A 24,690-nucleotide genomic window follows, 5' to 3' on the forward strand; every position below is an offset into this window, starting at 1 on the left:
CAGCAAGAAATGATTTCTACTTGCACCACTGGTTAAGTCCTGTGGAATTCTCATGGGACAACGGGATTGCCTTAGACTTTGGTCTGGCAGAGGGCTTTTCCTCTCTCCCATATCTCCTGCTTTCCTCCCCGCCCTCCGTTCAGCCCTGGCAGCCTGCACTCTAATGAACATTAGTGACGAGGCATTTTGTGAAGGAGGCAGGTGCACCTTTATCCACCAGCATTTACAGCCTCTCTTCCTCTGGCAGGGAGCAAACCCCCCAACCCTGCCATTCTGGAAGTCAACAGGATCTCTCACATCCCTGAATGCTGTGATCTTTCCTGACCCCTTTGATGAGCTAGCACCCAGTGCTTTGGGAGCCTATGGGCGCCAGTGCCCAGAATTTCCAGAGTGCTCAGCATCCATTGTTTCCCAGAGTGACTGCTGTGTGTTGAGCTCCTCTGAAAACATGGCCTCAGACTTTGTGACCATCCAAAGCCTTGTTCCTTGGGGAAAGCGTTTTCAAAGTCTACTGGCTCTGTGGAAACAGGTAGAATCTGTGGGGCAAACAGGCAGACTCTATTTAAAGGGATATGCCTTGCCATTGTGAGCCTTGTTTTTCTTATCCGCTCCAGTGGCCTTCCTTGTAACAATCAGTTCAAAGACCTTGCAGTTCTATCCTCACAGAACAACACTACAACTTCTGACCTTCTAACTGATTTTTTTTTCCTCTTTACCACTTAGATCTGGGTAGTATTCTACTTTTGTTCCATCCCATTCATCCCCACCCTAAAGATATGCTATGGCTTCCTCCCTTCGTCTTTCAAGCCACTAAATACAATCTGTCTGGAATAAAGCTTTTCAGGAAAAGAGATGCACCTGGTTAATTTCTTATGCCCAGAAGAAGCCAGGCTTCCAAATTTCTGCAGCAGCCATCTCCAAAACAAACATTCCCAGAAAATGCACTGAATGTAAGCCAATGTCTACTCTCTGGGCCCTACAGCAGCATATAGCTACGGTGTCTTAGCTTATGCTGCAGTAACCCTGTAGTGTAGATGCAGCCTACAGAAAGGGAAGGTTTTTTTCAGTCACTCCACCTCCCCAGCCAAAGGTAGGTAGGTTGACAAGAGCATTCTTCCATTGACCTAGCTGCGTCTATGTCAAAGGTTAGGTCAGCATAACTATGGTGCTTAGCAGTGTGGATTTTTCATGGGCTGTAGTGCCCGGAGTGTAGATATGGCCTGGGACCTGCCTGTCCTGGGTATTGGAAGAGTACAGTGCTAACTTCATGTCCTGGTCATTTTCAAATGGGTGACTCTGGCCCTCCTAACTGAACCATATATTTTCAAGTTGTTAGTGCTTTTCTGCCCATTGTACGGGTGCTTTGGTAGTGTGTACCTACCGCACTAGCTATTGCACTAAAACTGCCCGAAATCATTGTGTAATGACCACTGAACGCCCGTGATATGGAAATGACTCTCAGGCACTATTGGCCTCCAGTGAAACCCACCAAAGTCGATAGGAATTTTTGCCATTAACTTCAGCAGGGTCAGGATTTCAGCCACAGACTACAGTCTAATTGGGGGACCTACAGGTGATAGGCTCCACTTCCCTAATCCTCTGTGTCATGTACCCCCCCTCCCCGCCCCCACACACAATACTATTTGCTTTTTAAAAAAATCTTTCCTCTAGGCAGCTGCTCTGGCTCCATATTTTATGACGACATCACTTGTGCTGTTAGTCAACAGTGGACTTCAGGATTTGTTTCCCTGCAAGCAAACATTGACGCTGCTATCATTCAAGTAAGTAGAGCCGGAAGCTTGAAAGTCAGTTCATTTTAGCCAGATTATTAGTATTGGACCTAACCAAAGAATATCTCTGACCAAATACTTTACATGTAGATGGAGCTTTTTAGAGAAATTAGATGTATTCACAACAGCGGGGCTTGATGAAATTCACTCTCAGGTTCTTAAGGAAACAACTGAAGCAGTCTCAGAACCACTAGCAATTATCTTTGAGAATTCATGAAGGGCAGGTGAGGGTCCAGAGGACTGGAGAAGGGCAAGCAAAGTACATACCTTTAAAAAGTGAACAAAGAGGACCCAGGGAATTATAGACCTATCAGCCTCATTTTGATATCTGGAAAGATACTGGAACTAATTATTAAACAATCGGTGTGTAAGCACCAAGAGGATCATAGGGTCACAAGTAATAACCAGCATGGATCTATCAAGAACAAATCATGCCAAAGCAACCTCTTTCCCTTCTTTGACAGCATTACAGGCCTAGTGGATAGGGGGAAGCAGTAGATGTGATATATCTTGATTTTAACGAGGCTTTTGACACAGTCTCACATGACATTTGCCTAAGAAAACTAGGGAAATATAGCCTAGATGAAATCACTCTAAGGTGTGTAAATAACTGGTTGAAAAACTGCAGCAAGAGAGATTTAAGTTAGATAACAGGAAAAACTTTCTAACTACTGAGTACTTCTAAGCACTGGAATAGGGTTACCAAGAGAGGTGTGAAATCTATGTCAGTGGAGGTTTTTAAGAACAGGTTAGATAAACACTTGTCAGGGATGGTCTAAATATATTTAATCCATTCTCAACATGGGGGGATGTACTAGATAACCTTCTGAGTTCCCTTCCAGCCCTATTTTTTTTCTGTTTCTTTCCATGCAAAAATACTGAGCACACCAAATAGGGTGTCCATAAGTCTACCATAATTTGGTTCAAGTGCTGAATTGCACAAATGCTGTGAAAGGAAGGAGGGCCCGTGGTTAAGGCACAAGTCTGGGGTGCTGGAGACCAGGTGTGATTCCCATCTCCGCCACAAGCTTCCTGTGTAACCTTGGACAAGTCAGTTAGCCTCACTGTGACTAAGTTCCCCATCTGTAAAATGGAATTAATAGCACTTCTCTACCTCACATATATTAAAAGACTTTGAGGAGCTCAGATACTACCATGATGGGAGGACCTAAAATAAACAGATCATTTCTTAGAGCAGTATGGTGAGCTGGTGGAAAGTGCTTGCATTTGCACCCCAGCTGCAGTAGTTAAATATTCATTGTATTTATCTAGCACTCTACATTGTAAACCCAGTGTACAAGCCATTAATTCTTATAACACCCCCATGAGGATCATTATCCCCTTAGTTGTTGAGGGAGACAGAGATTTGGTGGTATAGCCAGAATTAAAACCCATGACTGCCTGTTTCCTAAACCTGCGCACATTCCTCCAGACCCCACTGCCTTCCAGCAGTTACAGTCTGACTGTCGAAGTCGTCATGTCTCTAGTGGTGCACAGTCAACGTTGACTCTTACTCTACCTGTTGGAAGGGTGTCACCTGCTCCCTTGCCAGTATGCCGCGCATGAGGCCATGAATCCGCCTCAGCTCAACAAAGGCACGCGACAGAGCAAGCCACCCTCCACTGCATTCTTGCACGCTAGCATTTGCAGCCAAAGTACGGCACCCTGGCATCTTCTCCAAATCTAGTGTAGCTGCACGGAGGGAGGCATAACTGGACTATCTTTGTGTGCGGCACCCTGTTCATAATACCTAGCGTTTATACGGCACTTTTCATCAGGAGATCTTAAAGCATTTTACAGAGGAGGTCACTCTCGCTAGCCCCATTTTACAGATGGGGAAACTGAGAGATGAAGTGACTTCCCCAAGTTTACCAAGCAGGCTGAATCACAGTCTAATGTTCTGTCTGTCCACCAGGCCACACTGTCTCCACATTAAAGCAACTCACTGCTGGAAATAACGCCCTGAACGCCGCCCTTCCAAGAAAACCATCCCGCCGCTACCACCAGTGCTCCAGCGAGTGAACATCACTCCTCTTGTGTCAAAATGAGAGTTTAACACTTTGTGGAAAAAAAAAATGCCTGCCATACAGATACACCCTGTGCCATAAGGCTAGAGTGAAAATGTTTGCTGCTTTGGAAAACAGCGAGAAACATGGGGGTTTTCTTGCTGGTGATTGGAATGTTTTCCACGTGGTGCCTATCATCCTCTTTACAGCTGCAGCTTCAGAGTCTGGAGTGCAGGTGTGAGCTCAGGCATAAGTGAGTGTTTGTGTAGAGAGTGAATTAGGTTGCCCTTTTCTCATCTTTCCTTAATTCCGATGGAGAAGTTTACAGTGAGAGCGCTCAAATCCAGCTCCCACAGCCAAGAATCATTGACAAAATGTCCCTAAAAATCTGGGATCTTGTCAAATTAAACTAATTGGTTACTTGTTTTGTATTTTAGGTTGCATCAAACCACTCAGTAATGGAAGAGCTACAATCAGTCACTGCTGTACAGATGAGGATACCTCCCTTTCGTGTTGCAGAAGGCATTAACTATGACATGTTGGTTGTCTGCACTGCAGTGGCATTCTCTCCACTCATATACTTTATGTCACTCAATGTGGCAAAAGAAAGGAGGAAGTTTAAGGAGCTGATGAAGATGATGGCGCTCCAGGATTTAGCCTTCTGGTGTGTGAAATGCCCACTTAACTATGTATGGCAGATAAATCAACTGGTGAATTAATATCTCACCGATGCAGCCATGCGTTTAAAGTAAACTGTAAGAAGCTGGGAAATTCTGCTGGGTGAGCAAGCTGTGTCCTCTCCATTTGCAAAACCTGAGAACGTAAATTAAGCCCAGGTGTAATCCATGTTGCCAAAGGAAGCTGCTAAATATAAGCAGTGCATCAGAATTACCAGTCAGCTGCACAATGTATGAGAGTCAATGGAAGTAGCCAAAGCAAATTGAGAGCCTTTAGTTTGTCATGACATAGTTGAATGGCTGCTTGTTTTTCTCTGCTTTATGTGAAAGGTGTAGATCTTGCATTGTAATCGGTGGAGGCAAAGCAGTCCTTCCACAGATCATAATGCAGAATTGAGCCTTAAATACAAGGACAAGGGGCCAAACTGTCTTTCAGAGGAATTCCATTAGAATGGGTCCAAAAAGAAAATTCAGGGACTCTTTCCTCCTCTTATACCCCCTCCTAACCCCTCTCACATTTTCCCTACATTCAAATGTTCAGGATTCAAAACATTTCAACGTGTTCTAACTTGATCACTGAAGCCAATATGTGTCCATTATAGTCAGTAATAGTGCAGACTGATTTCGTTTTGCTACTGAAAGGTATTTGTGGTACCGCTCTGTGACGGGGTGTATGGATCTTTCAGTGCCCCCTTCTGCGAGCCCCGAGGCATTACTGTTCTCTAACCCAGGAGTGTCCAATAGAGGAGACCCCACTGAGCTAGACAATGGCCTGGTAATGTCCAGCCAGGGTTCAGTGCCTGTTCAGGGTAGACCCTCCCAGCTGGGAGCTAATTATACACAGACTCACCGTAGTATTTAGGCTCAGCACCTTATAGGGAGGACGGGTTATGCCCATAAGTAAGGTCCTTATCGCAGATCCCGCAATATTAGGCTTCCATGGCAATTTTGATTTTAATTCGCTAACTTTGCACAGTCCACAATTTTGCATAATTTTGAATATGCAAGCAGTACTGCACTAACATTCAATGCCTGTAAAATGTAAAGGGCTAAAGTGATTGGACTCGATTTCTATAGCAATAGTGTTAAGATTTTTTGTCTTCTGAATTTCATATTGTACCAGTCACTTTTTTTTAATTAATGTAATGTAGTTGCAGCAAAATGTCTGGTTATCAGAAATAATTAGCAGGCAATGACCTAACACGTGAGTGTTTATATTGTTCCAGGACATTTTTCTTGAACACATAGGACTTCTCTGGCTTTTCCAAATTACGTTATTACTTTTCCATGGTTTTCCAAGTCTTGTCCGCAACTCAACTGCAATTATTTGAAGACCTTCCTGCAATTTAAATAGGGCCTTACCCATAAAAGAGTGAGCAATACAGGTACACACAGTGACCCCAGATCAGGACAGGAGTTCTGAGGAAATATAGTGTATAGCTGCTCCTTGTGTATTTTGGAGCTTTCTACTTGAAAAACAGCCTGGGAAGGAATACCTAAAGATTTCTGCCAAGTTCGTGTCAAACCCTGCTCTAAATCCCAACATGAAGATGGTGATTTGTGCTCAAGTCTGAGCCTCCAGCAAATTTTCTCTCTTGCCTCTCTGTCCTTGGCCCTTCCATGAGTGCCTGGTTATATTTTTATAGCCGTTTGTTTAGGAAGCATGAGCAATTTTATCAATCTTTACTGTACAAAACCCAGAAATGCAAGAGTAGCCATTAGGAAAATGAACTTCATGCTTTTTGCTTAGAGAAACATTGTGCAACAATTTTTAAATTGATGTCTAAAATAAATGCATGTTTATGGGAAAGCATCCAGCTTTAAAAGAAATTAAGGTAAATCTGAAATCTGTTGACTTCAATGGAGCCAGTTTTTTACCCTGTAAATTCTGGGAGAAATGTGGAAATTTCTTGGTCAGGAAGAATAGCCACAGTCAGAATGAACATTTTTCCCAGGATGTCTTCCCTGTTTTAAAATCTTCCTATCATTATCCCAGATAAAATTCTGATCAGTAAACAGAGGAAGATGGAAGCTGATGGATGCACAATGATTCATGTCCGTTCAAGTTGTGTATTTCACATTCTCCCCATCTGATGGGCAAACTAGAGATCATATATTGCCCATATTCTTGGGGCTTTAAGTCTTAACTGTCTCCTATCACATTTAAAAATCAGTTCTTTGTGTTTATAAGTTGTCCATCTGAGCTTGGTATATGGCCATGGCAATAGCCTAGGACTTGGGAAACATGGGTTAGATTCTCTACTCTGCCGCAGACTGTTTGTATGACCTTGCTTAAGCTGGGTAGCCTCTGTGCCTCAGTTCCCCATCTGTGAAATGGGGATAACTGCACTGCTCTACCTCACATAGGTGTTTTGAGGACAAATATATTAAAGAGAAACATAATTCATTTATTTATTTTTAATTGCATAAAAATATTTCTATTTCTATCATGGCATGAAACTCCCCTTTTTACTAAAACCTAAATTGAAAGCAAATGGTAAGTTGGCAGTATCTCTGTAAAACATTATGGTGACATGTTTTGTCAAAGAAATATCAATGATTGTATCAAAGTACAGGCTTCCCTTCCCCGTCCCCGCTTTTTAACAGATTACTGCATGACCTCACATCCATACATAAACCAGAAAAGTAATGCAATGTCTTTTGATTTTAGGTTCTCCTGGGGTTTGCTGTATGCAGGCTATATTTTAATTGTGGCAATTCTACTGACACTTATCATGAAATCTGATGAATTTATATACCACACCAGCCATTCTGTGATGTTCTTCCTCTTTTACCTCTATGGCATCTCTTTGGTAAGTTATATGTTTCAGAAGAAACATAGCTGTTTCCATCTCTGGACTTATAATAAGTCTGGATTTAAGCATCCTTGGTATTGCAACACGCAAAATTTTTTGAGCTGCAGGGGAGAGAGGATTTGGCCTGGAGGATTCAGACAGCCTTCATACAGATCCTAAATAGAGTCATGTTTTCAGTCCACTCCAGGACAAAACTTGCTGGGCTCAGTTCATTTTCTCAATTCATTTTCAACTGCAGATTAACATTCCTCTCACAATTCAGTGCAAGCTTAGCCAAGACCAAAGAGGACAGGAATTTACTTCCGCAGTCCAGAGAATGATTGAGCGACCCTGGTTTGGGATCTCTCCACTCAACTAGACTTCATTTACATTAATTAAGTAATGCTAAGGAGAATTCTGTTCTGCAGTATTAGCTTCTTTGCTATGGTCTCTTGGATTTTAGGTTTATTTTTATGATCCAGTTAAACAAAAAGTGTTTTAAAGGCCTTGAGCCAAGTTCAGACCTATACAAAGATGCTAATCCAAGTGTAATGTTTGGAAGCTGTGAGGCATGGTTTGGCCTGTATATGTTGGATAGACTCAAGCTATCAAGCCATTGAAGGACCAAGATCATTAAAGCGCTGCTTCAGAGAAGGCAGGCTGCCAATCACCTAAAACAAGTGTTGTTTCAGTCATTTCTATCACTGACAGTTTGAACCTTAAAAAGCTCATTAGTTCTTCAGACTAAAAATACTGGCCAATTAATGAAGAGGGCAGGATACTTCCAAATTCGGAAGCATTCAGGGTCAAGGCAACCCTGACATAAGATAAGGCCTTTAAAACATCCCCCAGAGCTGGTTGTTACCTCATAATTGTAGCTTTTCCTACACTTGTTCAGTAAAGTTCTCATAGATGGAAAACATCGTTAGTCTCAATAACTCTTTTATGTTGGCCCATCCTTCTGAGCACCTTGTCATTAGGGGTTATATTAGAGTAATGAAACACCAACAGTCTTACAACTGTAGTGCTGTACGATGATATTGTGATTCTCTGAGAAATTGATGCTAACAAACCCTTGGTCTCTTTCAGATGTCACTTGCTTTCTTGCTAAACTCTTTGTTGAAGAAACCTAAGCTCACTGGCACAGTTGGGTTCCTCTTCACCCTGTCCTTTGGAAGTCTTGGCCTTGCTGTATTGTATAACCATGTTCCTGAACCTTTGGAATGGGCTTTAGGTCTCTTCAGTCCTTTTGCTTTCGCGGCTGGATTTGTGCGGGTATGATGCAGAATAATTTCCTCCTCAAGCATCGTTCATTTAGGGAAGGATGAACATTTTATCTTTTAAGACTTTTGGGTTCATTGACTCTTCAGAAATGCAGTCAGTGAAGGAAAGTTGATGATGACACCCATTTCCTGGTGAAAGGGTTTGAGTCCTTCAAATCTAGTAAAAGAACCTCAAGCGCATTGGCTTCACCTAACCTGCCACATAAAATTTCAACATCTTCTGGCCTTCATGGCCCTGAATAATTTAATTGTTGTGTCTACCCTTTGGTTCTTATCCCTATTTGCCCTTATCCTCTCTATTCCATCCAACCCACACAATTAAGCAACCCCTTATTGTACTTCCCCACAGGCTTCTTCTACATAGCCAACTGCTCTAACATCCATTCGTATTCTTTCCTCTGTAAATGTCTGCATTATTTCAGATTGTACATTTAGAAGACGCTGTGAAAGGGGTGGATTTTTCTGACTTTTTGGAAGACTCCTTCCCAATGTTGGCAGTTTTTTCCCTGTTGGCTTTTGATGCTCTTCTCTATTTGATGCTAGCCATCTACTTTGACAAAGTTTTGCCTGGTAAGTATGAGTCTGATTGCAATTTAAATTAATTTAAATGGTTTCATTGCTTTCCCCTTCTCTTGAACTATCTCCTGTAAATAACGTGGTTTGACTGTATTGTAGCCTACTAGACTGGGACTCAGAGGGATACCTGGGTTCTGTTTCCTCCCAGCCATTGGCTGGCTGGGTGACCTTGGGCTAGTCATTAACCTATCTGTGCCTCCCATCTGTAAAATGGGGATAATTGTACTTGCCTTTTTTGTAAATTGCTTAGAGAGCTACTGATAGAAACTGCTATATAATAGTTAGGTGTTGTTATTATATCCAGAATCTATTTTCTCATTCTGCTCAAGCTCAGATTGATTTATTTACTGTTTTCTAAGCACATTTAACGCACGGGAGTATGACACATTTGAGGACAAAGTCCTCTCCCACAAAACTAACACAGCACAGGAGTGTTAATGCAAGTTCCCCTTCCTTGCCTTGCCAAGGTGCTTCAATAATATTCCAGAAGGGCTACCTGTAGGGAAGACAGATTATTCATTCCATGTTCTATCTCTATCCCTGGCCTCCTGACTTGTTGACATTGCTAGAATGGGTTCCATTTGCTATGGTGATGGCACAAATGGCAATTTGGTGCCTAATTCTCTTTTTAGTTCAATGGTGCAAAACTGTCATTGGTACCCTAGAAAATGCCCCCCATCCCCCGCAGCAGCTTTATCTCAATATTTCACTGAATAAAATGTTCCATTTTATTTTGGTTTAATAATTAGATAAATATGGGATGCACCATTCCCGTTTGTTCTTCCTGAAGCCATCTTATTGGTTTAAAAAAAGAAAAAATTTTGTCAACAATGATATCCTAGACCATGAAGAATACAGTGACCAGGTCTTTAATGATCATGTTGAGCAAGTGCCTCCAGAATTTCGTGGGAAAGAGGCCATCAGGTATGGGCAATAAGAGTGTGTTTGTTTGGTTTCTACAGTGTTAAGGCTTATATGAGTCCAATCGCTAGAGAAATGTAAAGACTTGGATTTCTATTTAATCTTCCCCATAAAGTACCCTGGACCTGATTCTCCAGGAGGTCTGTGCTGAGCTGAGAAGTAGAAGACTACTGCAGGAACCCCCTGCAGTACCTGCCTACTATTAGCCCAACCTAGAAGCAGAGCTTTGGGAAGCGCCTAGCCCTTCGATTCCAATGTTAATTCAAACCTGTCTGCTTCTTTTTCAGTATCAACAATATTAAAAAAACCTATAAAGGGAAGGACAAGACAGTGAATGCTTTAAGAGGTAAGGAGGGAAGCCTCTGAAAGTGAAGGTACCTGTGGGTATTTTTTCCAAGCACCAAGCTACCCATGCGTCCATTTATCCCAGGCCATCCCATTTTAGTCCCTGTGTGGCACCTAGATACCAAGGTGATGGACACCGTTTATAAATACAAAAATGAGATTCAACAAGGATATTGATAGCTATTAATAATTATACATGAAAAAGGAACTTTTTGGGCTCAGGTACCCAGTTTGTTGCCCATACAGATGTGGGTACTATTTAGGCCATTCCATTCTCTGGGCACTTATCCCACAAATCTGAACGCTCAATATAATATACAGGATGCCCATCAACATCCACAAACCGCCCAGCTCTCCTCAGAAGGGTGAAAAAAATCGGTGGGCTCTCCTGCATAATGGAAAAGGTTAACAAATCCTAGCTCCGGCATGCCAGGATGGGGAAGTTTCCAAATCAAGGCCCCTCATGCAGAAATCCCTGAGCAGCTCATTCCTGTTTACATTAGACATGCTCCATCTTAAGCAACTTTGCCAATGTCTAGTGTGGTAATATTAGCTAGATCAATTACCTAGTTACCTGTAGTACCTGAAGCTTGGGAAATTTTTAATCCTAATTCCAAGCCCTTCTCTGGTTTAAACTTCCTTTGCTTTACCTTATTACCAATACCATTTTTTTTATATTAGGTTTATTGCTTAATGTCTATGAAGGCCAGATCACTGCATTACTTGGTCACAGTGGAGCTGGAAAAAGTACGCTACTGAACATCCTTAGTGGACTTTGCCCACCTTCAGAAGGTAAAATGGTCGAATGACAAGCTGAAGGGAAGGTTACCAAAGTGTGATTTCCCCTACCTACACACACCTTCTGGCTGTCTGAAGGAATGAACAGTTTATGGTTACATGTGGGAAGGCACAATAGAAATGTGTGATTATGAGTACATGAGAATGCCCATGTGCTGTCAGTGAGCTGAAAATGAATGTCACTTAACTAAGGAGCTCCTTGAACCTTCCTCTGAAGCATCTGATACCGGCTACTGTCAGAGATAGAACATTACAGTAGATAGACCGCTGATCTAAAATGGTAGGACAATTCCTTTACTCCTACATATCCATAGCAGGGAAGGAGGTGTGATGTCCCAGATTGAGGTGTCATTGAGGTTTCAGAACAAACTGATGAACTAAACAGTAATAAGTCACCAGGACCAGATGGTATTCACCCAAGAGTTCTGAAGGAACTCAAATGTGAAACCGCAGAACTACTAACAGTAGTCTGTAACCCAGTGATTCTCCAACTTTTGTACTGGTGACCACTTTCAAATAGCAAGCATATGAGTGCAACCCCTCTTATAAATTAAAAACACTTTTTATATCTTTAACACCATTATAAATGCTGGATGCAAAGCGGGGTTTGGGGGGAGGCTGACAGCTCGTGACCCCCCATGCAATAACCTTGCAACCCCCTGGGGGGTCCCAACCCCCAGTTTGAGAACCCCTGCTGTAACCAATCATTTAAATCACTTTCTGTACCAAATGACTGGAGGATAGCTAACGTGACACCAATTTTTAAAAAGGGCTCCAAAGGTGATCCCGGCAATTACAGGCCAGTAAGCATGACTTCAGTACCGGGCAAACTGGTTGAAACTATAGTAAAGAACAAAATTGTCAGACACATTGATGACATAATTTGTTGGGGAAGAGTCAACATGTTCTTTGTAAAGGGAAATCATGCCTCACCAATCTACTAGAATTCTTTGAGGGGGTCAACAAGCACATGGACAAGGGGGATGCAGTGGATATAGTAAACTTAGATTTTCAGAAAGCCTTTGACAAGGTCCCTCACCAAAGGCTCTTAAGCAAAGTAAGAGGGAAGGTGCTCTCATGGATTGGTAACTGGTTAAAAGACGGGAAACAAAGCGTAGGAATAAATGGTCAGTTTTCAGAATGGAGAGTGGTAAATAGTGGTGTCCCCCAGGGGTCTGAACTGGGACCAGTCCAAGTCAACATATCCACAAATGATCTGGAAAAAGGGGTAAAACGTGAGGTGGCAAAATTTGCAGATGATACAAAACTACTCAAGATAGTGAAGTCTCAGGCAGACTGCAAAGAACTATAAAAGAATCTCTCAAAACTAGGTGACTGGTCAACAAAATGGCAGATGACATTCAATGTTGATAAATGCAAAATAATGCACACTGGAAAACATAATCCCAACTATACATATAAAATGATGGGGTCTGAATTAGCTGTTACCACTCAAGAAAGAGATCTTGGAGTCGCTGTGGATAGATCTCTGAAAACATCCACTAAATGTACAGTGGCAGTCAAAAAAGCGAACAGAATCATTAAGAAGGGGATATACTGTATAATAAGACAGAAAATGTCATATTGCCTCTATATAAATCCATGGTTTGCCCACATCTTAAATACTCTGTGCAGATGTGGTTACCCCATCTCAAAAAGGATATATTGGAATTGGAAAAGGTTCAGAAAAGGGCAACAAAAATTATTAGGGGTATGGAATGGCTGCCATATGAAGAGAGATTGATAAGACTGGGACTTTTCAGCTTGGAAAAGAGACGACTAAGGGGGGATATGATAGAGGTCTATAAAATCATGACTGGTGTGGAGAAAGAAAATAAGGAAGTGTTATTTACTCCTTCTCATAACACAAGAACTAGGTGTCACCAAATGAAATTAATAGGCAGCAGGTTTAAAACAAACAAAAGGAAGTATTTCTTCACACAACGCACAGTCAACCTGTGGAACTCCTTGCCAGAGGATGTTGTGTGAAGGCCAAGACTATAACAGGGTTCAAAAAAGAACTAGATAAACTAATGGAGGATAGGTCCATCAATGGCTATTAGCCAGGATAGGCAGGGATGGTGTCCCTACCCTCTGTTTGCGAGAAGGTGGGAATGGGCGACAGGGGATGGATCACTTGATTACCTGTTCTGTTCATTACCTCTGGGGCACCTGGCATTGGCCACTGTCGGAAGACAGGATACTGGGCTAGATGGACCTTTGGTCTGACCCAGTATGGCTGTTCTTATGTTTCCACACCCTGCTAACTTGTTCTCCTCTATTTTCTCCTTCTTTTTGTGTTCTTCAAGCACAAAAGCTTTTATACCGTGTATTAAGTCCAATTTCCTCTCCTCCCTTCCCAGAGACTCTCCTTATTTCAAGCAGATGAAGAACGGGATGGGTGAATTGATTAGAATAAAATAAGAGTTGACCCAAACTTTCTCCCAAAATTTCATCTGTTTCCTAAAGTTTGAAAATATTTGGTTAGCGTTTGTATGTATGTATATTTTTCCTTTTATTTTTGCACAGCCTTATATTACCAAAAGAAAGCAAAATGTTTGCACTGTCTGTGAATCTGGCACGCTATACAAAATATCCGGCAAATGATTTCTCATGTTGGTAACATTTTAATCGATTTATTTATTTAGTTTCTTAAAGCAAGATCATGTAAGAAAATTTCATTGGGTAAATTAGGTTAATGCTTTTGTGGGATACATACTACTGGGTTACATCTACTGTGGAAGGAACACAGTGCAAATATCCAGAGTTTTCTTTCATCCAGGTTATAAGGATAGATACTTTTGCTCATATTTCAATATCAATGTCTGACATACCATGCATTCTAACAGCATGTTATGCTTTCTGTTACTCATGTTTACTTTTGCAGGCTCTGCCATGATATTTAAATACAAAGTATCTGAAATGGAGGACTTGGAAGAAATTAGGAAAATAATTGGAGTTTGCCCACAATTTAACATTCAATTTGAAGTTTTAACAGTGAAAGAAAATCTAAGGATTTTTGCTAAAATTAAAGGGATTCAGCCAAAAGAAGTTGAACAAGAGGTAAGTATGTTTCATATGGAAGATGACTGGTGAGAAACCTTGCCTTTGACTAGACTTAAAGGGCCAAATTTTCACACTGGTCTCTAACTTTGTATGCACAATTTTATAAGTGCAATCGTAGAAGTGCCCAAATGACCACATTTACACGTACAAATAGCATTGGCACGTCAGTACACACAAATTCCATTTGTTCTTGCAAATTATTATTTGTTTGCATTAGGACCTGTAAGTGATCCTGTAAGCGAGCTCAGGGCCCCATTGTGCTAATGAAAGAGACAACCTTGACCCTGTCCCAAAGAGCTTACAATCTAAATAGACAAGACAGAGACACGCTGGGAGAGGACACAGTGAGGTTAAGTGACTTGCCTAAGTTTACATAGTAGGTGGGTGGCAGTGTTGGCAATAAAATCCCGGTCTTCTCACTTCCAGTCCAGTGCCATACCTACTAATCCATCCTATCTCCCCAGGGCTGTCAGCACAAGGTAAGAGGCCTGGTTTGTACATTTATCCAAAAGGATCTGAAAGGCCACATAGTAACTCTGAGCAGGAGTCCTGGAAGCTTGGTAGTAGTCAGGGGGGCCACAAGGCCCTGTCCCACTCCATGGCCCTATCCCCTGCTCCTCCTCTTCCCCCCGAAGCCCTATTCCCCGGCCAGGCTGGAAGCCGGAGCCGAGCAGTGGTAAGAGCTACCAAGGGAGCCCAGGCTTCTGTGGGGGATCCCAGACCTTCCACCTGCCCTGGACAGGGGGTTGGGGTGCCTGAGGGTAGCCTCTGGTCCACATCCACACCGCCCAGGGCAGGTGGAAGGTCCGGGACTCGCCATAGCGGCCTGAGCTCCCTGAGCGGTTCTTACCACAGCCCAGAGGAGGAGCAAGGGCAGGGCCACAGAGAGGGGCTGGGGCTCATGGTGACCGGGGGGGCTAAGACCCACCTCGGCCCCCCCCCACTGGGAAGAAACTGGCACCATGGGCAGGGGCTGTGCTTCGTTGTGGGGGAGCTGGTCACCTTATCAGCGCCCCCTCCGTGAAGCACAGCCCCTGCCGGTGCCACTCCATACAACCTGAGGCTTGCAGTTTGGGGAGGGTGGGGGCAACACAGCCCCCTGCCTCCCAAACTACGCCCATGTTAAAAAGTGGGAGGGCCATTGCCCCTGCCTCCCCAGTTCTGGCACTCCTGACTGAGAAGATATGAATCATCATATTACATCCTTCCCATTGTTAATGAAAGTAATTTATTAGTGTGACCTTTCAAATGTTCTCTTATTTCTGTTGTGGGGATAAAATGCCTTTGTTTCCTTTTTTTTCAAGGCAGGAGTGCATTATTTGGAAATGTAGGGTTATTCTCAGGGACCAAAAGATCCATGGGGTATGTCTACACTTCAAAGACAAACCCGCTGTGCCGAGCCTCAAAGCCCGGGTCAGTTGACTTGGCCTTGCAGGGCTAAAAATAGCAGTGTGAATGTTCCCATTTGGGTTGGAGCCCAGGCTCTGAAACCCAATGACAGGGGAGGATCTTGGAGCCCAGGCTCCAGCCCTAGCAGAAATGTCTACATTGCTATTTTTAGCCCTGCAGCCCGAGCCCTGCTCGCCTGAGTCAACTGACCCAGGATCTAAGACTTGGTGCTGTGGGTTTTCCTTTGCAGTGTAGACATATCCCGGAAAGTTATATTAGGTTAGTTTGCATGTTGTCTGGAGAGCATGGAGGCTATCAAATGCACTATGCACCTGCATTATGTTCTATCCTGAGCTACAGGGCTGTCCCTAGGATTTATGGGGCACTATGCAGTATTATTAAAGTGGTACCCCGATGCCTGACGGCATCCCAGGCTCACATGTGTATTTTAGATAAGCACGGTCTTCTGAAGGATTTGGTTAAAAAAACATATGTCTGAAGATCCAAGCATTTAAAGCGAAAGATGAATACTCAAATTGTGCATCTAAAAATCTATGCAAGGATTTTTTAGAGATGTGATTTTATAATCTTCAGCAACACACTAATAAAATATTTGTAAAGCAAATTTTAAATGAAGGTCCTGTAGACTAACATGGTCTGAGTAAATATTACAGTTATGCACAACTGTTTTTGTCAGTAACTTCATAAACTGATGGTATATACCTGGGGGTTGGCAAATGCCTGTTAAACGGCTTCGTTACCACTCGAATAGCTCTTTAACAGTTTCAGTGTTGTGCTAATAGGTCTGGCAGGCTGGACATTTTTTCACTTTTAAGTACTAGATCCCCACCGAGCTGTGGTGGGAGCCTGCAGGAAGGGTCAGAACAGGTGGAGGTGGGAGGGTGGACACTAAGATCCCGGGGTGCCCCAAATTTTCGGATGCCCTATGCCGTGCTGCATATGCCTAAGGATGTCCCGGCTGAGCCAAGTCTGGTGCTTTATGGTGATGCCTGTGAGGGACAAGTGTCTGACACCATCCAGCCATCATGTTTGAGGTCTTCCATGGGGCGGTCTTTTACATTCTGCTTTCATGGATCAAAATCAAAGATGATTCTTGCAGGGAAGTTAGTTAGGCATTCAGAGCAGATACCTGTACCACCCATATCTTAGAGACAATTGGGTGATTATTTGAGAGAGTGTGGAGGGACCTGGAAATCCAGAATTCTCTCATTGTGCAATCCTCATACTTCCAGCTCTGAAACTGATTACTCCACTACCAGATGTTCCCTTTTCTACTGACTCTGTTACAGTCATTGGCCAAGCAGATACAGTCCAAAGATTCAAACTATATTGTTTGGCTTTCAGCAGTAAGCAAACAGTAACTGTTTGCATATTTGGTTTAGCTACAATAGCCAGCAGGAAACTAGTTAGTGAAATCATTGAACATTTTGTTCATGTGTCCATGAACTTCCCACAGTAAATTTAAACCCCAGGATAATTCTACAATGAGTTTCAAAGAGGGTTTCAGTGTCCTATGTAACTGGTTTTGTTTCCAAAATAAATCTTTGTCGTTGCTGTGTATCTGTTTGTTAAATAAGACCAAATGAAAAATGTAATTGAGCATTACATGAACGTGTGTCATGTTAGCGAATTGAAACAATCCCAAACTACAAATTCCTCAATGGTGGTGGAAGTTTCCGATAGCCACACTTGTTCCGTTTTTCATTAGTTAGAGTTGTTTCATGGTCTTGACAACGATTAACAATAATAATGAATCTGCATTTCTGTAGCATTTTCACACAAGTACTTTACAGAGCTTAGGGAGTATTACCATACACAGCAATTTTGCAGTTGAGGAAACTGAGGCAGAGAGCTGTTAAGTGATTGGCCCTGCATCAAATCCGATAGCAGAACCAGTAATAGAATCCAGGTCTCTGAACTCCCAGCCTTTCCCTCTAACCAAGGAGTCATTATCGATACTTGATGTGGCACTTTGCAGAGTCCTTTGTGTCCCACCGAACTAGGTCCCTCTTAAAACCTGACCTCCTTTCTCCAGTTCCACTCATCATACTACAGATCCACCTGGCCTCTACACTAGAACATGCTGCCCTACAGTTAACATGCCTTTAACAGGAAGCATGTTCAGGCCCATGAGTAAGGCAAGAATCCATGCATTAGGTAGGGCCGGGGATTGAGCAGCTGTGGAGATTGTTCACAAGTCCCTGCTAAGCACAGAATCCTAGAAATGTAAGACTGAAATGGACCTGCAAGGCACTGAGGCAGGGCTAAATATTATCTAGACAATGCCAGACAAGTGTTTGCCTAGCCCGTTCTTAAAAAAGTCCAGCAAGGGAAATTCCACAACCTCCCGAAGTAATTTGTTCCAGTGCTTAACTATCCTTACATTTAAGAAGTTTTCCCTAATGTTTAACCTAAATCTCTCTTGCTGCAATTTAAGCACATTACTTCTTGTCCTATCCTCAGTAGTTAAGGAGAACAATTTATCACACTCCTCTTTATGACAGCCTTTTAAGTACTTGAAGACTATTATGTCCCCCCTTACTCTTCTCTTCTCCAGCCTAAACAAACCCATTTTTTTCAATCTTTCCTTGTAGGTCATATTTTTTTAGACCCTTAATCATTTTTGTTGCTCTCCTCTGAACTTTCTCCAGTTTGTCCACATCTTTCCTGAAGTGTGGTGCTGGAAACTGGTCATAATACTCCACTTGTGGCCTTATCAGTGCTGAGTAGAGTGGAAGAATTACTTCTGGTGCCTTGCTGACAACACTCCTGCTAATACATCCCAGAATGATGTTTGCTTGTTTTGCAGCAGTATTACATTATTGACTCCTATTTAGTTTGTGATCCACTATAACCTGGAAAATCTGTTCTGCAGAACTCCTTCCTATGCAGTCATTCCCCCATTTTGTATTTGTGCAATTGATTATTCCTTCCTAAGTGTAGTACTTTGCATTTGTTCTTATTGAATTTCACCTATTTCAGACCATTTCTCCAGTTTGCCAAGATCATTTGGAATTCTAATCCTGCTCTTCAAAGCGCTTGCCACCCGTCCCAGCTTGGTATCAGCCGCAAACTTTATAAGCTTACTCTCCATGCCATTATCCACATCATATATGAAGATAATGAAAATAAAACGTTTATTCACAAAGTTCTGTTTAAACCAAAGTAACACCAGCCTGCAAAGTTCTTGGCCCTGTTCCATTCCTGCTGCTCGGCCATGTGTAAACTTCAAGCCGACACTAAAAACCCAAACTAATGTTTTAGACAAGGCCACTTTTATGTCTCAGAGCTCTCAGTCATAGTCTCTTGTCAGCAGACCCCTCACTCTGCCTCCCATGAGAGTACCCCAGCCCCTTTTAAATATACTGAGCTGAGCTTTGTTCAGCTCCCCATGATTGCTTCAGTGCAAGGAGGCATTTCCAGCAGAGACTATGAAACCTCTGCTGGGACTGAACCCACTCCCCAACCGCCGCCCACCCCCGCAAAATAACCACACCAATGTCAGGCTCAGCCAGTCTCCAATGATATGGGGACACAGAATGACTATACACTGTACCTGTATCTTTTCACACAGGAATGGCTATTTTCTTACAAAGTTCCCAGATACCACTTCTAGATGTGCCATTATTTAGTCATTATACCAAATACTGCCAGCCCCAAGTGTTCAAAAACATGTCAGAACCCACCCACCCCCAGAATGACGAGATTGGCTTAAAAGTCATCAGATTTTAAAAATAATAATAAAGATTGTGTTCTTTAATTTTGCTTTACTTTTTGAAAAAAATGAAAGCTGAGATTCTCGTGAAATAATCTGATTTCAGCAGCTGGGGCTTTAAGACAAACACTGCATATTGTGAGACCTGCAATACAATCTCAAGAACTGGCCACACTGGAAATTGTATCCCAGAATGACTGCATGGAGCTCAGCAAGCATTTCGGGGTGTAACACTGGTTTCACAGTCAATTATTGACACCCAGTAATTATTTGTAACCCAGTTCCTGTGCTGCTCCTGTGTCCAAAGTGCTGTTTGGGAAACAACAAATAGCTCTGAGGAAAATCTTAAATGACTAGCTTGAAACCAGGATGTTCTCTGTTCCCTAGATCCAAAAAGTTTTGACTATGTTGAAAATAAAAGACATCCAGGACTGCCAAGCTAGCAGCTTAAGCAGTGGACAGAAAAGAAAGCTCACGCTTGGAATTGCCATTTTAGGAGACCCCCAGGTAAGATTAACATCAAACTGTTGGTAGGACACCCTGCTGACAAGAAGGCAGATAGGCTGGTGAAAGTCGCCAGAAGCTGCTGATTTAGTTTGAAGAGCTGTGCTTTTCATAATGCTATTTATTATCCATTTGTTATGTGTATTGTCTTATGCAAGAACCTGGTCACCAGCCATTGGAACCTGGTCACCAGCCATCTCTGTCTGTGTACCTGTCACGAGTTGCACCACTCACCGCGAGTCTGGTGCCACCTCTTGGTCACTCTGGGGATTAGCTCTTGAGGTTGCCACTCCTTTGCATGCTGTCACACTGTCTCTGCAGCAATTCTCTCATTCCCGGAACCCCGCAGCACCCGTTTTGTGACTCAGCCCTCCCGCTAGGTTACTCAACGTTCCCCCCTTTTGGGGTACAGTCCTTCAATTCTCTGTCACTCCCACAGAGACCCAGGCAGTCTTCCTGTTCACTGCACCGCTGATCTATGCCACGCCCTCGGTGGCTGGGAGGGGAACCTGGGCCTGCCCTTTACTCTGGCTTCCAATCCAGGGACTCTCAATCCAGAAGATCTGGGCTTTCTTCTCCCAGCCCTCACTGCTCCTTCCCTGGAGTGCTTCCTATCACTCCTGGTTCCCTTCCTTGCTCTGGGTACTAGCTCCAAACCCTCCTTCCCCTTCCCAGGGAGTGACTGCCCTTTCCCAGCAGCAGCCTCTGTCTTTGCCAGTTTCCTGCCTTTATAGGGTCCACCTGTTCCGGCCCAGCTGAACCTGCTTGCGACCAATTCGCCGCTCCCTGACTCTTCCTCCAGGTGCAGCCTCTGGAGTTAATAGGCCTGCCTGGCCACCTGAACCCCTTCCAGTCCTGTGTGGGTGGTACCATCACGGTACCAAACACTCACTGTGCCACGCCCCGTACAGATTGGTGAGGCTTCTGGTCTCTCCAGAGGATGCTACGCCATAGGCCACTGAGAATCATTTTTGCCCTGGCCTAGCCAGTTGTGCTAGCCAAGCCTGTACACACGCAGCATAGGACAGCATTCAGGAACAGGTGCAGGCTTGTTAAGCCTTTCTCTGTGACTCTCACTGTAGCTGTGGCTCTGACCTCAAATGCAATTTCAGTTTCAGCTCAGGCTGACCGTGAACAGTGCAAGCTGAACCCCACACCAGTGGAGTGTTTTGGGGTTCAGAGCCTCAGTCCGATCTAGGGTGACCGGTCATGGGTATTAAGGTGTGCATGCCGCCTCTTCTGGTCCAGAGATACTGGTGGCAATTTCATGCCGAGGCCCTGCAGAGGGAACCATGACTGCATGGGCCAGGAGCTCTTGCTTACCCAGGCAAGAACGCACCCAATGAGAGATGAGAGCACTTAGCATCTGTATAAATAGAGCTGTGTCTATCTATTTAATTCTCTTTCCTTCTTTGAATATAATGTTTTCCACAGGAAGTGTTGGATTTAGATGCTTCAGTCCCATTAAAATCCTAAACACTCTGCTAAATGTGCAATCCTAAATGTCAGAATCTGTGTCCCGGTCACAGAGTCTTTCATGTGGCTGGAATGGAATGTTTTATTATTTCCTCCTGGCAGGTTTTGATATTAGATGAGCCAACTGCTGGTTTGGATATCAGTTCCAGATACCATGTATGGAGCCTACTGAAGGAGCATAAAGCTAACAGAGTAACCCTGTTCAGTACCCAGTTAACGGATGAAGCTGATATTATCGCTGGTGAGCACTGGATTGCTCATTCCCCGAGAGATGATGATGATAATAGTAACACAGATGTCATTTTGCTGGCCAGAAATTTTCCAGTGGAACATTGTTCTGTCAGCAAATGCCGACTGGTTGAAAGGAAAACGTATTGCGGAAGTGTGTCAGTTTTGACAAAATTTCATTTAGGAAAAAAATATGGAATGGAACATTTCAATTTTCCAGTTTGAAAGGATTTTTCATTTCAAGTTTTTAAAATTTTACATTATATAATATAAAATGTAAAAAGTAAATATTGGAATGAAACATTTTGATTTTATCCAAATGAAATGTTTCAGTTTACATGAATTTTTTTTTTCAGAATTGCATTTTGGTTTTTCTGTTCATTCCATTTTGGAACAGAAAAAAGTTCAAAATCTAAGAATTTCCCATGAAATGGAAAAGCCATTCCTGCCCTGCTCTCAATGTCATAACTTGTTCTTTCCTGACTGTTGAGAAGGTTAGTCCCTGCTGTCTTTAGTACATCCATTTATTTATAAGACAGACCCAGGTCAGTGAGGTAATATCTTTTACTGGACCAGTTTCTGTTGGTGGAAGGGACAATCTTTCATGCTTCACAGAGCTCTTCCTCAGGTCTTTCACAGGCCTGAAGAAAAGCTCTGTGAAGCTTGAAAATTTATCCCTTCCACCAACAGAAGTTGGTCCAGTAAAAGATATTACCTCACACATCTTGTCTATCTCATGTCCTGGGACCAACACAGCTTACAACAACATTGCAAGCACTTATTTATAGACACTTATGTCTCCCCTCACTCATTTTTTCTCTCTAGTGAGGAACAATCTCCCATTTTAGCTCTATGGTACAAATTATTTTGTTTCTGTTTCTTTAGACCGGAAAGCTTTTATCTCCCATGGGAGGTTAAAGTGTGTTGGCTCTTCTCTCTTTCTGAAGAGAAAATGGGGAATCGGTTATCACTTAAGGTGCAGTATACTGAGCTTGTGTTAAAGGGATCCATTTTGAGTACGTTTTGGTTCTATATTTCTTGTGGGGGGATAATAATCTCTATATTGTCAAAATTAATGTACAGAGTACTGGTGGGCATTAGTTTTGTCATTTGTATATTAAGCATCTTTCTCGGCTATATATTTTATCTGTCTGAGTACTGAACATCTGTTCATTTTAGTCCTCTGTCCAATACCAAAAGGAAAAGATCTTTTCACATATGGGTAAAAAATCAAAAAAACATGCAAAACAGTTTAATAATTCATGTCTAAAATTGACATTGATTAACAATAAAGTACGTAGATAACCAGAGGACATAAGGTTGGCTGGTATTGTCCTCTCCCCATCTTTTGCTCCATTGTTTATTTGAATTGTTACTAAAGGAAACTCTCAATAACCTGAATGGGAACTTTGCTTGCATAAGAGTTGCATAAGGGCCTCAGGATTTGGATAAATCTCTGTCATTTAGCATTATGGGGCCTGGCAAAAACTTTTTTTTTTTTTTTTACTCATTTTTTTTCCTATGTTACATTTGACAAATTGTACAAAGTTCTTGATGTAACTGATCAGTTCAGTTATGAGGACTCCATTTGGTGTCCTGTCCAAATATTTCATCCCTTCATTTAAGAGAATAAAATCCCATGTGGCTGAGGACTATGTGCCTGATCCCGAGAGGAGTTTTGCTCTCTCAACCCCAACTTAATTCAGTGATTCCGTTCTGGGGCATATAGTGCAAATTTGGAATAACTGTGTTTTACTTGATATCTTCTAAATACACACAAAGAAAGCCCCTCTACATCTGTGAACTCTGGCAAGCTATTCTCTGTGATAGACTTTCCATATCTGATGTTCCTGTGCTTTTCATGCAACCTTTTATTTCTCTCAGGAATCAAATCAAATTCTCAATTGCAGGTGGCAGAAAGGCAAACCCAGGAGCTGATCCTATAATTAGATGCCACTCCTGCTCCTACATCACATCTAATATGTCAGTAACCTCTGGACTTCTCCATCTGTTTGAGAGAAACAGAACCCTTGATAGTTTAAACAGCTAACATTCCAAATGCCGATTAGGTGTGTGATTAGAAGTCTTGTTACATATATGCTAGTGGACAATTCGTTTCTGAACTTTCTTCAAAAGACTTAACTTTTTCCAACAACTTATTAAGTGGCTGGATGTACATTTCTGGATTTGTTGGATTGTTCCAGGATGAACAGAAGAGGCACTGTTACAAATATTTCCTTTTTCTTTCCTTTCCAGCCTGCACATCAATGACTCTTGTGACTCTGCAAAAATGACATCTCTGGTCAAGCAGCATATTCCCAATGCTAAGTTATCTGGGCAGAGTCATGAAGAACTGATTTACATGCTGCCCCTTGAAAATGTGGATAAGTTCCCTGGTAACTATCACTTTGTAATTTAAGAGTGACTCCTTAGGATGTCATTGTAGCAGAGAAGTTTCAGAACAAGTCTAAAAGACTCCTGGAAGAAAATATCCATACATAAAGCTGTCTGAATTTTGTTTTCTGTTAATGTTTTGCCTTAATTATTTTATGTCAATTGTCTCTTTTTAAGCTGAGCAACCCCATTTTACCATATCTTTTTAAGAGAAAAGATAATGAACAGAAAGGGCTGGAGGAGATGGGTGGTGGTGTGAATAGAGTACTGAAGATCTGGGTTTTATGCCCAGTTTCTGACACCTCTGTTACCTTTGGCAAGTCATAGTTACATGCTATGTTCCTCCATTTCCACATCTGCAGAGTCAAGATATAACAACTTCCTCACAAGGGAGTTGTGAGGCTTAATACAGAGATTCATAGATTCTAAGACAATCAGTGATTATCTTGTCTGACTTCCTGTATAACACAGCAGGAAAACTTCCCTGAAATAATTCCTGTCTGGATTAGAGCATGTGTTTGTAAAGGACTTGGAGATCCTACCATGAAAGGTGTTGTACAAGTTGAAACTATAATTATTATATTTTATTTTATTTTTTGAGTGCACACCTTCCCAGTGAGCATCTGTATCAGGGATTTCAAATCCTGGTTGGTTGGATATCCACTCTCCATAAAATAGCCTGAAGAACTGTTCTCTGTCACTTAAC

General features: G+C 42.4%; 1 protein-coding gene across 2 annotated transcripts in view; it reads left to right on the forward strand.

Annotated features, from left to right (window-relative positions):
* The window catches only part of LOC125621322 (ATP-binding cassette sub-family A member 10), a 60,920-nt gene that overhangs the window by 8,760 nt on the left and 27,470 nt on the right, over window positions 1–24,690 (forward strand). For both annotated transcript variants that reach the window (XM_048818097.2, XM_048818098.2), the window contains 13 exons: window positions 1,672–1,781; window positions 4,234–4,460; window positions 7,145–7,286; window positions 8,358–8,543; window positions 8,974–9,121; window positions 9,877–10,051; window positions 10,336–10,394; window positions 11,075–11,185; window positions 14,079–14,254; window positions 19,770–19,889; window positions 21,465–21,603; window positions 22,476–22,566; window positions 23,847–23,986. In XM_048818097.2, coding sequence (XP_048674054.2) covers window positions 1,672–1,781; window positions 4,234–4,460; window positions 7,145–7,286; window positions 8,358–8,543; window positions 8,974–9,121; window positions 9,877–10,051; window positions 10,336–10,394; window positions 11,075–11,185; window positions 14,079–14,254; window positions 19,770–19,889; window positions 21,465–21,603; window positions 22,476–22,566; window positions 23,847–23,986 — 1,824 coding nt within the window. The remainder of the gene's footprint in view (window positions 1–1,671; window positions 1,782–4,233; window positions 4,461–7,144; window positions 7,287–8,357; window positions 8,544–8,973; window positions 9,122–9,876; window positions 10,052–10,335; window positions 10,395–11,074; window positions 11,186–14,078; window positions 14,255–19,769; window positions 19,890–21,464; window positions 21,604–22,475; window positions 22,567–23,846; window positions 23,987–24,690) is intronic.

Source organism: Caretta caretta, chromosome 14 (genome assembly GCF_965140235.1).
Source record: "Caretta caretta isolate rCarCar2 chromosome 14, rCarCar1.hap1, whole genome shotgun sequence".
Classification (NCBI taxonomy): Eukaryota; Metazoa; Chordata; order Testudines; family Cheloniidae; genus Caretta; species Caretta caretta.